Below are 15,490 nucleotides of genomic sequence, written 5' to 3'. Positions count from 1 at the left end.
ACTCCCCCCCTCTGTATTTTGTAGTGTCCTCAGTCTAGGGACACATCTTTAGTGCAGTTTGTTTCCATCAGGATGGTTTGGGAGCCAGTTCTCTTTAAAGAGTAAGCATCTCTCCACCTCAGTCTGGTACACATTTATATTCTCCCATTTGCTTACGTTTTAGAAAAGTAGTTTTTCTGCTGTACAGCTTCCTCTGGCAAAATACTTGTTACGCTGTATTTGATTGTACTGTGTCCCCCTGTTCCAGCACACACACACACACTCTACAATGGCTGTTCTGCTGTTGTCAGCTCTGCTCTAAAGTCTCTGAGGGGGAGTTTAGACAGAAACATCCAACATTTTACAATAATTTTATGTTAATGAGAGTCGCTATATTGACAGTCCAACGAGCTTTCCCTACACACCACTCAGGCAACATGACTGTAGCCTCACTTGGAGGGATCACCTCTATGGCCTATGCAATCTCGGGCCTCTTGGGTGATAGTACCATCACTGAGTGCTATCAGTGCCATCTGCTGTCGTGAGACCTCCGACACACTTGATACTGGACTTACAGATGGCAATCATTTTTGGTCACTACGGTCAGGGCCTAGTTGTTTCAGAAGCTCTGGAATTTGCAGCAGAATCCACTTCTAGCCAAAGAATCGTGCTCTAGATTCTAAGCTTTTATGTAAGAAGAATTAAATCTCTAGCTCATTCAATGGCAAAGACAACCTTCAAACTTTCAAATACCAAATGTAAGTTGACACAATGTTGCCTTCCTGAGTCTGCAGATAACACTCCATGTCTATTGTTTGAGGCTAACTCCAATACATAAAGACGACGGCTTAAAGAGCAACATAGTCAAGTAGTTCACTGGTGATCATTTTAGCATAAACAGCCAGAAAGAGTGCTTATAGCCCACAACCCCAAGCCACCTTCCCAGCCCTCCTTGGGTGCCAGAAGCCATAGCTGCTCTCTACTCAGGTGCCAAAACTCCAGCTTTCCCCAGGCAACGTCTACAAGGCACACTGTCAGGACAAAAACCTGCGGCCTCCTGGAAAATTAAAATGTGGGGCTAATGTATTGAATTCAATAGTTTATTTAAAATTTAGAGGAGGGTGGTGGTGTGACACCAGAGTGCCCAAGAAACCAGGAGACCTTGCTGTGGAATTCAAGTTCAGCTTGAAACCCTGCCTCGAGTACAGGACTGTCTTGATTTTATTTTTAAGAATGTATTGGGCTGCCTGCCACAGCACATGGGTGCTCTCCGATCAGTACTGCGTGCTGTAGCAAATTTTACAGTCTGCTACAACCCGAGTATCAAATGATCAAGATAAAAAGTGTTCAGTATGTATCATCAGCTCTTCTGATCGGCTGTCAGTCCCACCAGATTTTATTATAGTTGGTTGATTGGATACTTTCCCTTCTTGTGCCCTCTCTCAAACAGAAATCTATCACCACTCTATGCAGTACACACAGCAATACACCGACATGCTTTTTAGCTCCAGAAGCAATGCTCAGGTTGGAGGAGACATTTTTTTTTGGTCTTCAATGGGAGGTGTTCCTGGGGGGTTCCTATGCTAGCTGGGACTTGCCCTTATTGTTCAAAGAAAAAACCCTTGACACATCTCTACACTAGAAACCTCAGAATGGCAAAACTCAGCATTATTCTGATGCATTTTAATTTTTATTTCCCACCTGGTCAATTCAAGGCTGTTTAACATCTCAATAGAGTAACCTCCCAAAAGCATCAGATTCAAATATAGCAACATAATAGTTCCTTTGGCCAATGTAATATGTTTATTTTCTACCTAAACAGGAATTACCCACTCTGCTGATCTGTTTGTAAAACATCTTATTTATATGTGTAGAACCCTCCCCACCCCCGCTAACATCCTTTAATAAACCCCAAAGACAAGCTGCCATTCTTCCCACTAAAAAAAAACCAAACAAAAAACAAAAAAAAACCTATGAACTTTTAAGGTCAGACACTACAGATGAGGTGGTGTTATGGATAGTTAATATTTCCTCAATGTCAATACCCCCTTTGCCATAATGAATAGTATACAAAGAAATACAAAGTTGAATCCTTCCCCTTTTGTTAAGAAGGCTCATTTAGCCACTTTATCCTAAGGGGCAAGGGACTTTTTTCTTAGACCCTTTTCTGATATTGGAAAAATTTTATAATTCCTCTGGTGAGAAAGGAGGGCAAAGATGTGATGACTGAGAAAATCAGCCCCCATACACTCCCCCCCACCCCAAATGGCTACAGCATAAAAAAAGATTACAGATACTGAAGACTGGAAAAGGAAAATATCAGTTATGCACGGGGCTATGCAATATTCTGGCCAACAGTTTAAGCATGTATGCAAGATATCAATTTGTCCTTCCACCTCATTATTCAATGCCACATCTTTTATGGATCCTCTCTTATTCTAGGTTATATAAAAGGGGGAACCTACTCGCAAGCTCAATACTAGAGGATCTGGCAGCTCCACCTCCTATATGCTAGACTTTTATTGACATTACCGGTTAAGGGCTTAGTTTTCTCTCCATCTCTTATGTCTTTGAGTTTTGACTTTAACAGCAAAAAATTAAGACTGAACTTGCTTCTATCACTTCTATTAGCAGTAGAGCTAGCACTGTGGTACAGTGGTGCTCTGGATTTAACATCTGATTAACTCTCTCACTTCCAAAAACCTGGGAAATTTTTGCTATGGAGAAAAAATGACTAGCTCTTGAAGGCAGCCCTATGCCAATTATTTGGCTACTCATTAATTGAACTGAAAAAGGTTTATTAAAATAGCTGATTAATTATTTAAGTGTCCCTTATATTCAACAGTAGAATCTACTTCCGCTTTACAGGATATCTTCGCTCCCTATGCAGAGATCACTTTTCTGCTGTCTGTTGCTTTTTTTATACTAGTAACTAGGCAAAGCATGCAGCAGGTTCCAAAGAAGCATAGCTACATAGGCAAAACACTGACCAGGAGATTTATGAATGCAGCAATCTTTAAACGAAAGAAATAGAGCAGAATTTTACTATTTCACACTAATGACTAGGCGATCCATTGAGAAATCATGCATTTTAGTAGTTATCAAATAAGCAAACAAATGATTAAAAAACCCCAAGGGCACTGCATTGCAAAATGTGCTCTGTTCATTCATGTTTACAAAGGTAGTTTAGATTTAATTTAAATTACTTCCTAACTTACTGCTAAGTATACTGTTATAAAAAACAACTAAGTCTTCTTAATACAAGATTTCACTACAAAGAATTTTGCTATTAAATATATGCGGAGAAATTGAATGAGACCTCAGTTTCTTTGGAGGGAGAGTTATCGGGCCTATGAGATTACCAAAGTGAAAATTAGCGTAGTCGGGCTGTAAATGCAGAGTACTTCAGTACTCTAGGGATGCTCTAATATTGTCTATCATTACATGGTTCTTAGACATAAAAGTGGCAACAAAAACAAAAAAGTTACTTGGTTAAATCTAAAAAACTAGATACATAAAATTATTTCCTCCATAATATTGTATTCTTTTTATATAGGATTTACAACTGTTAAGAGATTACATGCACAAAATTAACCTCTTTAGCCTGTAACTAATAAACAGAATGACGAAAGACAAATTATGATGCTCTAAGAAATAGGAGACTTCAATCTAAAACCAAAAAATGCCATCAACTTTAGTTCTTGGATGTAACATCTGAAAAATGCTGAAAAAACACTTCCATTGCTGCATAACCGCTTTTATGTAAGAGTTTACATTTTTATATGGGAAATTGTACGTCAAGCCTCAGTTGTCCAGCACTCAAAAAACAGACATGAACAAAGAATGCAACCAAGCTAGACTTGATAGGAAGAGTCCATCAGGAGTTGCTGCAGATACAAAGTTATATAATTATATGTGTAATACATACCTCACATAACAGTAAGTCAATAATATGGAAGACCATGTAGAGGGGGAATTTCGCAGTGAACAGGGTTAGAAACCACTGGGAGGCATACATGTGGGCTTCAAGGCTGATGTCCAGAAAGTGATTGTAGAGGTCAGGAATGCACTCCTTAAAAAAAGGATGTTCATTAGTTTTGGCTTAAAAGCAGCTGTTTATATCCTGCTTATAATTCTCAAATCTACATGAGAACAGTACAGTAGAAGAAATATTTAATGTTATCCTATGGCATTTTACAAGTAGCAACTGGAATAATTATACTAAAGGAAGTTCTTTCTCTAGAACAATGTTGGTGCATAGCTGTCCTCTATCTCAATCAAGGGTACAATAAGATTGTGCAAAAACTATTCACTTGTGATCAAATGCTGCTCTCAAGCAACTAAATCTTGGGTTTTGCAATCCCTGACCTGTTCACCTCAAAGCAACCTGGATGCTTACCTGCATGAGGCGCTCCAACTGATAAAACTTGCAGTGCAAATCTTCAAAGTTTTGTTTGAAAAGTTCCCTGAGTCCATAGTCAAACATGATTTTGACCAGAACACTAAACGCCTGCTCTTCAGGCATCTGTCAAAGAGAACAAATCTTGTTGACATTTTTATATTATTCTATTTCCTTCTTTCATCTTGCTCTTAGCATCAAGATACCAACCGTTTTTCATAACAGATAAGGATAATTGCACACATCATAACAACTGGATGATGTGTGACAAATTCCCTCTTAGTTCCCCAATTTAGAAACACACCATTCAACCTTAAAGATCCCTAAGGGTTCTATTTCATGCAGTTGCTGCCCCAGATCTGGGCAATAACTTCAGAATCAAATTATACTCCTACAGACTGTGAGCCCAACCTGTCCAGGTCCTCAGTGTAGTCAGCTAACACAGTTCAGATATGACCAATGCTTTTACAGTATTACTACAAGATGCTAACTGCACAGTAGCGTTTTTTATTCTACATTTGATGGTCTTTTATTCAAACTGATTAAAAAGGGAGTCAGTTATTACTACCCAAAGTTCAGATTTGGCAGCTCTCTACACTGTTTTGGGACACTTCGCTCTCCCCTTTCTGCCAGCAGTTGGAGACAGAAACATCATTACTTGTCAGTATTTATACATCTTTCCTTGGCACCATAAAGCAGTTCTGTTCTTTCCACAGCAGTAAAGACTGACTCTTCAGTTCAATTACTTGTTCCTGCAAAGGTCAAAATATCTAACTCAAGTGCTCTATTATTCATCCACAGATGCAGTCAGTGAACTCTGAAAACTTTGCAGAGATGTTCCCATACTGGCAGTGAGGGACTTGCAGAAACTACATTTCACTTTATTGCTCAAGGACTGCAGGGTATATGCAGCAGTACCTTCTCCAATAAGACAAGGTAACATGAATTCCATCACAGCCCCTAACAGTCACACTCCAAAGACTGCCTTTCAGGAGGTTCAAAAAATGAGAAAGAAACAAAAACTGAGATTTTTAAGTTGCAGCCTTCAGTTTAACAGAGCTCATTCTCAGAAGCAACAACTGATATTAAAGAATGAGCTCTAAGAAAATGTATGAATGATCTTTTCTTGTCTCTATGAGTCTCCTTAATCCAATGGGTGCCAAAAAGGTAGGCAGATAGCATTTTGGCATCTTAAAGAAAGCATATCTATTGGTGAGCAGAGTTTGGTCCCCTTACTAGCAGAAAGAATAAACCTTTATTACCGATTGGGTTCAGAACAGTACTGAAGAATTAATTTCGCCATCAGTTAAGAGTTTTATTATACAGGTTACAGAGAATCAAAGCATTACAGTTAGATACTATCAGTCCATTTGACTTCTGTTTATAAAGACTGTAGTTTATAATATATTTCTGTCTCCTCACAGAATTATGGAAAAATATTGCTCTGAAAACCATACATACAGTCAGTTGGAAAGTGACGCACAAAAATCTTTATATTTAGTTCTGCATGGTAGCAGCAATCACTCAAAACTGGCTGGAGGAGTAGGGGAAGATCATCACAAAATCCTACGGGGCTTAGGAACTGCAGTTTCAAATCATAGAATATCAGGGTTGGAAGGGACCTCAGGAGGTCATCTAGTCCAACTCCCTGCTCAAAGCAGGACCAATCCCCAATTTTTGCCCTAGATCCCTAAATGGCCCCCTCAAGGATTGAACTCACAACCCTGGGTTTAGCAGGCCAATGCTCAAACCACTGAGCTATTCCTCCCCCGAAATATGTCGAAATAAGTCTGAAATATGGACTTATGACAAAAAGCAGATGACATTCTTCCAAAAAAAAAATAGATTTAAAAATAGCATGTAGCTGCAGACATTTTTATATTTTTTCACATAAGATAAGATGTTTCACACAAACATAAGTAAGTCTCAAAACTTTCTACTCAGATGTACTTAAAGTGTAAAACAGATAGCAGCAGCCGTCGTAAGTTCAGACCACTCATTGCCTAGATAGAGAAGGGATCATTACACTAAGCACAAATTTACCCAATGCTAATAATTGAAAAATAATACATTTGAGACTCAATCTATTTTAATCTTTGGTCATTGACTAACATCTAAACCACAAAAAACAAGGCCTAGAATATATTTCCCCAAATAAACACATTGCAATGTTCAAACCACTAAGACAAACTCCCACACTACTAACATGCTGCAGAATGTGTTCTGTTTAACCCAAAGGCCATGGCAGCCCTGGTTTGTCCTTATGATCAATACCAATAAAAGCTCTAGAAACTTAAACTGAATCAGAAATGCCCTCCCCCTGCCCTGGGTACCTTTACAAGGAGTTCCATAGGTAGCCTAAACCCTAAAGTAATTTCTATCCAGACAGCCTACTTTGCATAAACAAAGCAAGAGAGTCTGATTTGAACTTAAGACAGCTTGGGGTAGAAAGGAAGCTAGAACCAGAAGGAAAATGAAGTGAACGCTGACCACAAACTCATTATTGATGCTGCAGTGAACTGTAAACGGAACATGCTCCTCTTTCCCCCAAAGACATAATTATGGAAAAACAAGCATTTGAGTAAATAAGCATGGGACTTATACTGTACTAATAGGAGTGAATCTGAAATGAGTTATTCTGAATAAACTTGAGCATTTTTTTGTCTGAGGCTTACAATAAATTGGAATGTGGGGAGAGAGGGGACTTACATGCAGAAGCAGCACAGCGGCAAGAAATGACTGGCCTTGACAATAGCCAATCTCTTCATCATAGACGGAATAGGCCTGAAAAGAGAATCAATATTTTAAGATGTACTCTCTCCCTAGAGCAGAACTGCATGAGAAAAAAAATAAGAACTGAAGTGTATACCTTCAGTCATGACTGAACTGTGATTCCAGGATATGCTTTAGCTGCTATGTTACTGCACAACGATTAACGCAAAGAAAAAACTGTTTGCAGAGCAATTGTTGGTGGCCAGCAGATATCTGGTTGGTCACATGGTGCTGACTGTTTCCAGCTCCTAACTCACACTGAAGGCTGCTTAAAGTACATGAAATCACTTTCCTAAGATTACTTTTACAGAGCAACACTTGCTGTAGTTGCAATCAGGATGTCAGGAGATTATGAATCACATGAATACAAGTGAGGAAGGAGTAAGACAACCTCTCTATTAAAACGCAACCTGTACTATGAAAAAGTTTGAAAACCTTTGGATTAGCTTAAAATTTCTTCAGTAGCCTCAGGGAGTGTACACACAAAAAATGACCCATGAATTTTCAATATGGGCCCTATGCGAGAAAAAAAATGGCAAGCAAGTAGTATTTCATATTGTATAGGAATGCCATGGACACATTCTGTGTGCAGTGTAGTTGTAGCCATATCAGTCCTAGGATATTAGAGATATGGTGGGTGAGGTAATATCTTTTATTGGACCAACTTCTATTGGAGAGAGACACAAGCTTTCGAGCCACACACAGCTTATTTTCAAGTCATTTTAAAATGGAAACATTTTAGTCTGTATCAAATCTCAAATGCGTGGAATACCCTCAACCATTAGTGTGCTGGAGACAATGCAAACTCATCATTAGATAGCAATTCTAAAATATTTTAGATCAACACAGTACACAGTGCCATCCCACCTTTGGATCCAGTATCATGGTCATCTCAAATGGGGATGTGTGAAATAGTGGCTTTTATGGACAAATCAAGGCCCTGTTGGGGGATTCTCTTCTTTAAATTATTATTGCCACAGGTCTCTAACAAAAGTAAGGCAAGGAAGAAAGATATCTAACTGTGCAGGTGAACTTTATAGAATAGATTTACCCTCCATTTCCTAAGTGCAGCGTGTTGGCACATGATGTTCCTCAAGGTTACAGAGTTCAAAGTCTATGGAGAGTTCTTCCCTTGGATATATATACATGGCTCCAACTGACTGCAGTGGGAATGGGGGCATGCATATGTAGACAGGATTTGGCCTTGCAATTACAGCATGCACCAATTTTGTTGGCTCACAATCCCACTCACAGAGAAGTCTCATATACTTTAAGGTCAGAAGGGACTATCATGATCATCTAGTCCCCACTTATCTCTTCTTATGCCCCATGCCAGCCTTTAGATAGTCCTGATTCTAGTCAAATTTGGACCCAAATACTTTTTCAAAGCCTTTAGCCAGGGATTGACTTTCATCTGCCAATCAAGCATCATTAAATATTTTCCCCACTTAACCTTTAGTTCATTATTTGATAATTATTTTTATACCATAGACCCATCTGTTCGGGAGGGGTCCCTTTACAATGAAATGCATTACAATCCGGTTTTGCCTTTGTTGCAGCATAAGATGCTTAAGTTCTAAAATGACAGCATTACAGTGGCAGCATTACATCTTGCACATGATACCAGGTCAACATGCAGTCACATATACAAAAGGAGCTACCAACAGACAAAGGCACATCTGAAACCCCAATTGAAAAAGGAGAGCTGCTGAACCTAACGTGGATAAAATTAATGTAATAAAACATTGTTGCTGAGAAGAAGGATATTGAAAGGTACAAGACTAAAGAGAGTGTTTGGGTGAGGATGATATTGAGCACCTTAGTCTGCTTCCAAAATAAAGATCACATGGAAAACTATCACCACCAAGGAACTGGAGAACAATTTCACATAGACTCTGAAGTCATGGAAAGGGTGCAAAGACAGTCAGTCCAGTTCCTATGCTAGCTTAAGAGTGATCTTGCTGGTATGTTACTGTCGCAAAATATACTGGATAAACCATCAAGATCAGACAGATGTAACCGAAGGATTATGTTTCCAAAGCATTTTTTACAGCAACATTTGATATTTTTGGGTGCTATTTCAAATTACTGGGTTTATGCAGTGGTACAGAAAAAAAAATCTTTTAACTGGTTACCAAGTGTTTGATTTTAGGATTAATTATACACAAGAAATGCACAAGCATTTCCTTCTGCCCAGGACAGTCCCCTGTGCAAAGCACATCATTTTTAAATGATATCCTAAATGAAAAACTATGTGCCAAGAATTTAAGCTTCAAAATGCAGAAATGTCTCCTGAGGGATAGAACACATGAAGAATTTCTAAATGCAGAATCAGAGTGCTGAAAGCTTGAGATTCTCTGGTCAAACAAGGTAATTGGATCAAACAGAAAACAGTCATTTGTACCTAATAATTATCTTCTGCATTTTAATGAGCACTTAAATGGATGCCTGCTGGTTTATAATGCTAATGAGAGATGCATAATTATCTTCAACTTTACAGATACTTAGATCTTTTGCAAGATCTTTACTCTCTGTTAGACTAATTTCAGAGTAGCAGCCATGTTAGTCTGTATCCGCAAAAAGAAAGGGAGTACTTGTGGCATCTTAGAGACTAACAAATTTATGTGAGCATAAGCTTTCGTGAGCTTTCATCAGATGCATGCTGATGAAGTGAGCTGTAGCTCACGAAAGCTTATGCTCACATAAATTTGCTAGTCTCTAAGGTGCCACAAGTACTCCCTTTCTTTTTGTTAGACTAATGTAGCTCTTATGAAAGTTCCACAAGTATTTGTTGTATTCTGAGAGCATATTTTAAAAAAACACTTTAATTTAGCATTGTTTAGGGTTGTATCTCAATCTATAGATGTGATGGACAGAAATGAGGTCATCCCCATTTGCACAGTGTTCTAATATCAACTAACTATCTAACTAAGAAATTAACTATCAAAACTGTGCAGAAATATTTGCATCATTTAACAGATCAAGGATTTCTAAAGGTTTTGTGAGGAATAAAAATGAGATGTCCCTCTTTATTCTTCACACTTTGCTGCACCTTCCTCTGTTTAGTGCGTTGCCCAGTGATCCTATAAAAACTGATGCATCTGATGAAGTGAGCTGTAGCTCACGAAAGCTTATGCTCAAATAAATTGGTTAGTCTCTAAGGTGCCACAAGTACTCCTTTTCTTTTTATAAAAACTGAGTGTCTAATAGCACTGGCCGCAGACAGGCATACGCAGGTCACGCTTCCCACCACGCAGCTCTATCACCACACAATAACCCTGATCAGCAGCCTCCCTGCTATTCCAGAGGTAGGCCCCTCTAGACTATTCTGCTGATGCACCTTAACCGTCACCTGCAGCTCCAATCCCTTCCTTTATATTCCTTTCTTCAGCAGAGACTACAAGTTCTAACAACTCAACTGCAGTTTGGTTTAGTTTTCTGTATCCCACTGGAACCAAAACTCCAGACGTTTTAGCACAGAATAGACAGACAAGATGAAAAAGGTTCCAACCCAGTGAGCTCATTTATGAGATTCTTGGTTGTTGTTTCTCTCTGAAGCGTGGGCACCTGGCCACATAAACTGTCAGGTCTCTCAGCAGGAGCAGAGCGAGGGACTGCACAGAAATAAAGGGGCAATCGATCTCTTGGCTTTGTTTGCTCATGTTGTGCTGTCTCCGCTTCAGTTTCAAAACTCACCATGAAAAATTTGTGGAAAGTTGAACCAATGAAGAAACAGCCATTTATTTCTATTTGCATAATTCCCTATAAACATTCAGTTTTCACAGTTTACAATGACATGATTCACAGGGGTGGATCTAAATCAGACATGGAGACCTCTCCCTTTGAAGAGGACACTACAACGTGATCTGCAGTAGGTTCACTCCTGCATAATTTATTTTCCTGTGTGTGTGCGAGAGAGAGAGAGAGACATATGCTTTCCCCCACATGACCTATCCAACATGCCCTGGGTTTTAGTCCTGGCCTCACTGCTGAGATGGCCATCAAGGATGCTAATGCCCAGTGTGACGGTGGTTGTAGTGTTGTGGACCCCAGTCCACTAGGAACTGGATTAAACTGAAGTTATTTTGTATGAGCTGAAACAACCTTTGCACTGTGGCAACTTTTCAATTCAACTGAGTTTACAGAAAAAATAAGCAAACGGGAAACATGACCAATTTAAATCCAACATAATTATTACAAACATAAAAAGTGTGTGTTGACCAAGACCACTACACACAAGGTTATAAAATACCTTGCATATTTTGTACAAGGAGTCCTGACCATCTCCCCCAGTATCCTTAAAGTAATCATGAGCTGGGAACGTGCGATTGATGTCCCGAGTGATTGCACTGTCCTGGGGAGACTCCTGTTAAAACAAGAACATGAGAGAAAAATCTGTATGTTAAAAGTGATGCAGTTTAAAAATCAGCATAAATTACGATGTGCTGGAATGAATGGCTGGTAGACTATCAGGATATGCCGTGCACCTCACTCAATACAGACTAGGGTAGACAGCCTGCAGCCCTACCACCTCGGGTCACAATCTGGTAACCTAAGCAGGTCCGGGCATGGTCAGCACTTAGCTAGGAGACTGCCAAGGAAAATACAATCAAGTGTTACAGGATGTGGTTGGTGGTGATTCAGTAGACCAAAAAAAAAAAAAAAAAAAAAAAAAATCGTACTGAACCCAACTGCCACTACACAAATTCTACTTCCTCTTAGGTAAATTGAGGGTACCAGTCAAATAATCTTTGGTCATTGTAGTCTGCCACGCTAAAATTCACCCCCCAGTTTAGACAGAAGTCATTTTTCACCTCCCACCAAAAGCCAAGACACAATAAGGGTGAGAACAGACAGGAAATGGGATCCAAGCCAGAGCAGGACATGATTTCACAAAAGAGAAAAGCCATACTCTACTGGCTGCATACACAGAGGCATCACATCCTGGCTCAAGGAGGTGGCTCTGGTGCAACCACCTTTAGAACACTGCGTGCAGAAGGAGATAGAGCGAGGCTACAAACAGCAGGAGTAGCTGGAAGTGAAGAAATCCAGTCCAAGAAAGGAACTGATCCTACTTGAGAAGGCCCTGAACAAAACCACCCTGGAAAAGGGGGTGTCTAAGATCGAGAAGGTGGAGGTGGTAGAGGCTTTTTCCAATATCTGTGTTTGCACCAAGAACAGCACTACAGGATCGTGGGGTAGGGAAAGAAGGGCCAGGTATTACAATGGGCTCAGGAGGGGCTGTTGAACTGGCTGATACCAGTATGTCAGAGGGTGACACTTGCCTTGTAAGAGAAACCAGGGCCAGTGCACCTGCACCCCATCTACTGACCCAGATTAGGCTTCAAAAGAGGGCATTGGAGGGGAGGGGAGGCAGGAGGCCCAGTGAGTCAGAGGTCAGAAGCTGCAGGAAGCAGTCAGAGCCTAAAATGTAAAGGGTGAGCTGAGGAGATGTTTTAAGTTTGGACCCCCCCAACCCCAAAAATCTGCCTAAGAAAGACTGTGGGTGCGCCAGCAAATCACCAGGCAGTGAGGGAGAAGCCCTGTCTTGTTACAAAGTATTTCTCTTTCTAGAAAACCTGTGGAAATGCTATGCTAGCACCCCTCATTTTCCATCTAACATGTATAGATCTACTTCTAACACACCTCCCTCAGGAGCTCTAGACTCAGAATGCTGTCCCCTCTAGCCTCTCATCTGAGGGTGCTGGAGTAGCTGGCAAACAAAACTAAGCTTCACAACTACTTCATCAGGCAGCAGATGCTGTACCCTTTGTCTAGCAATTAAAGCACAAGGGCAGAAGGCAGGATTCCTGCATTCTGCTGCCTCTCATATTGACCCTATTGTCTTATTGTTTCCTTGTGCTCCTCCGGTCGGTCGGACGGCCTGTATCCACCTGCTGTCTCTTGTTTTACACTTAGATAATACGCTCTTTGGGAGCGAGGACTCTCTCTTTGTTCTGTGTTTGTACAGCGCCTCGCACAATGGGGTCCTGGTCTGTGACTAGGGCTCCTAGGCCCTACATAAATACAAACAACAGTAGTTGTGGGCATTTCATCCAGAAAGATGACAAATTGGATGGAATTCAGGAAGAGCAACAAACATGATAAAAGGACTCATAGAATTGATCTGAGGAAGTACACAGTGAATATGTATAGCTTGTCGAGCAAGTAAGTATGTGACCACTGTGGGTGCAATGAATCAGTATTTGAAGAGGGTCACCAGCTAGAAAGGACAGGAATTTGACAAAGTATAAGACTAGGAGTAATGGGATAAAACTAAAGCAAAAACTTGAGATGAACATCAGGACATTTTTTTCTAGCAGTGCGATCTATTAAACAGTAAATATCCCTGTAAAAGGCTGGCAGTGACTGTCAGAAAAACACCCCACTCTATTACCAAAGTGTTGATCTTGCCAGTCAAGGGTTAGGAGGATTTTGCTCATTCCCTGAGGCTGGTGACTTGTTACCTCACCTGAATTTAAGGGAGGTGATGGGGATGTCTGGGGAGAGAGGATCTAGGACAGGGGTTCTCAAACTGGAGGTTGGGACCCCTCAGGGGGTTGCAAGGTTATTACATGGGGGGTCGCCAGCTGTCAACCTCCACCCCAAGCCCCGCTTGCCTCCAGCATTTATAATGTTGTTAAATATATAAAAAGTGTGTTTAATGTATTGGGGGTGGGGGTCGCACTCAGAGGCTTGCTGTGTGAAAGGGGTCGCTAGTAAAAAAGTTTGAGACCCACTGATCTAGGCTTGAGGGAGGAATCATAGGAGCAGCCAAGCCTGGGAGGTGGTGTGATCTGACCTGTGCAAATGTATTATTTATTAATAAAGCCCAGCTCCAGAAAGGGGTGAATTTGTATTCTACATACTGGTTCAGCATTCCTCATAGAGCAGGTTGGGATTGGCACCTGCACATACTCCCAAACTATAGTTGTCAGTATTCCCAAGGGCAAAGACAGCTGAACTTCTTGAGTTGTTTTGCGGGCTCTCTCTGCCACCTCATTCTGCAAACCATTCCTACTGTATAAGCTCAAGACAGAGCAAACAGCACTGAAAAGCTGAATATGGTTTGCAAACAGGGAAGCCATACAAAAGTATGCTTTGGTTTTCATGGATTGGTAAATAGGGTACTTTATTTAAGGTGTCATTAGAAATGGCTCAACTTACATATTCTTTGCTTTGCACAGAAAGTGGCAGTAAAACTTTGTTTCTTTTAAAAAAAAAAAAAATGCACGGAGGAGAAGAATAAATGAGGGCAGGTGGAGAATGAGGTTGGAAGCACAGTGGGTTGAAGAGAATTCTTGGCTCCCTAAATCCTCAGATCAGAAAAATGGGAAGCTTTTCTTACAATAGCCACCACTAGGACTTGGAAGGCAATTAGCTAGTGCTTTGTGGATGGAGTAAACAGTAGTAAAAACAACGAGGAGTCCTTGTGGCATAATTTATTTAGGCATAAGCTTTCGTGGGATATAACCCACTTCAACAGATGTGAAGTGGGTTATATCCCATGAAACTTTATGCCCAAATAAATTTGTTAGTCTCTACAGTTAGACAATGAGAATCTCACTTGAGCTCGCTTCCAAATGCTTTACATTGCATAAGCTAACAGCAGTTTTATTCCCTCTTTTGAATCTGTACTTGTGACTCTCTCACTGATTTTGAGGTTTCCTAAAGGGAATTCCAAAATCTTTGTTTGATCTGAACTTTGGTTTAAAAGTAGGAAGGTTGCTAATTCTGCCCAGTTTGTCTCTGAGTAGATATGATGTATTTTGTGAATTTCTCTTGCTGATATTATTAGTTCAATCAGATAAAGGATCAAAATCTTTTAAATATGTACTAATTTTTTAAAATATAACAGCTTACATCAGTAGTCACATTTGTTCACCTGCAGTCTTGTGTACGACTTTATTGCTCTGTAATCCCATTGAAACAAGAAGGATGCCATGAAGTCCACTGAGCTCAGTGCAGTACGTAGTGGTAAAGATCAGCAGTGCAGTTGTTAAAGGAAGCTAGATATAGACAAAAGGACCAACCGGTTCGTTCAATCTCACGTGATAACTAGCACATCATAAGCCTGAAGACACCCTCTCCAAAATAGAAATAAGTGTGCTAAAAATGTCACAGTAAGAGTCTGAATTGCAATCAGAGGCAAGGAGGTTAGGCTAATGGTGCCATATGTAAGTCTCCTCCAGAGGAGACCACATTCTCCATATCCAGGTTTTTATATGGGCACTCATCACATGAGTATCTTAGCACCTGTTGGGGGTAGTCATGTCCTAGCATTTATTTAGCTGAATACCATGACTAGTATCATCACCAAATGCATGAGAATAAACACAT

The 15,490-nt window shown here is 40.3% G+C and overlaps 1 protein-coding gene across 9 annotated transcripts in view; it reads right to left on the bottom strand.

Annotated features, from left to right (window-relative positions):
• RABGAP1 (RAB GTPase activating protein 1) overlaps positions 1–15,490 on the bottom strand; it is a 130,556-nt gene that overhangs the window by 22,659 nt on the left and 92,407 nt on the right. For 7 of the 9 annotated variants that reach the window (XM_073314400.1, XM_073314399.1, XM_073314402.1 and 4 more), the window contains 4 exons: positions 11,403–11,516; positions 7,088–7,162; positions 4,379–4,504; positions 3,908–4,051 (listed from right to left, as the gene is read on the bottom strand). In XM_073314400.1, the coding sequence (XP_073170501.1) occupies positions 3,908–4,051; positions 4,379–4,504; positions 7,088–7,162; positions 11,403–11,516 (459 nt within the window). Of the gene's footprint in view, positions 1–3,907; positions 4,052–4,378; positions 4,505–7,087; positions 7,163–11,402; positions 11,517–15,035; positions 15,160–15,490 lie in introns of all 9 variants that reach the window. The other 2 variants (XM_073314408.1, XM_073314403.1) reach the window with 2 other exon arrangements.

The sequence above is a fragment of the Lepidochelys kempii genome, chromosome 16 (assembly GCF_965140265.1).
Source record: "Lepidochelys kempii isolate rLepKem1 chromosome 16, rLepKem1.hap2, whole genome shotgun sequence".
In the NCBI taxonomy this organism is placed as follows: Eukaryota; Metazoa; Chordata; order Testudines; family Cheloniidae; genus Lepidochelys; species Lepidochelys kempii.
Note: the sequence above shows the minus strand (reverse complement) of the source record. Positions and strands in the feature narration are given on the sequence as shown.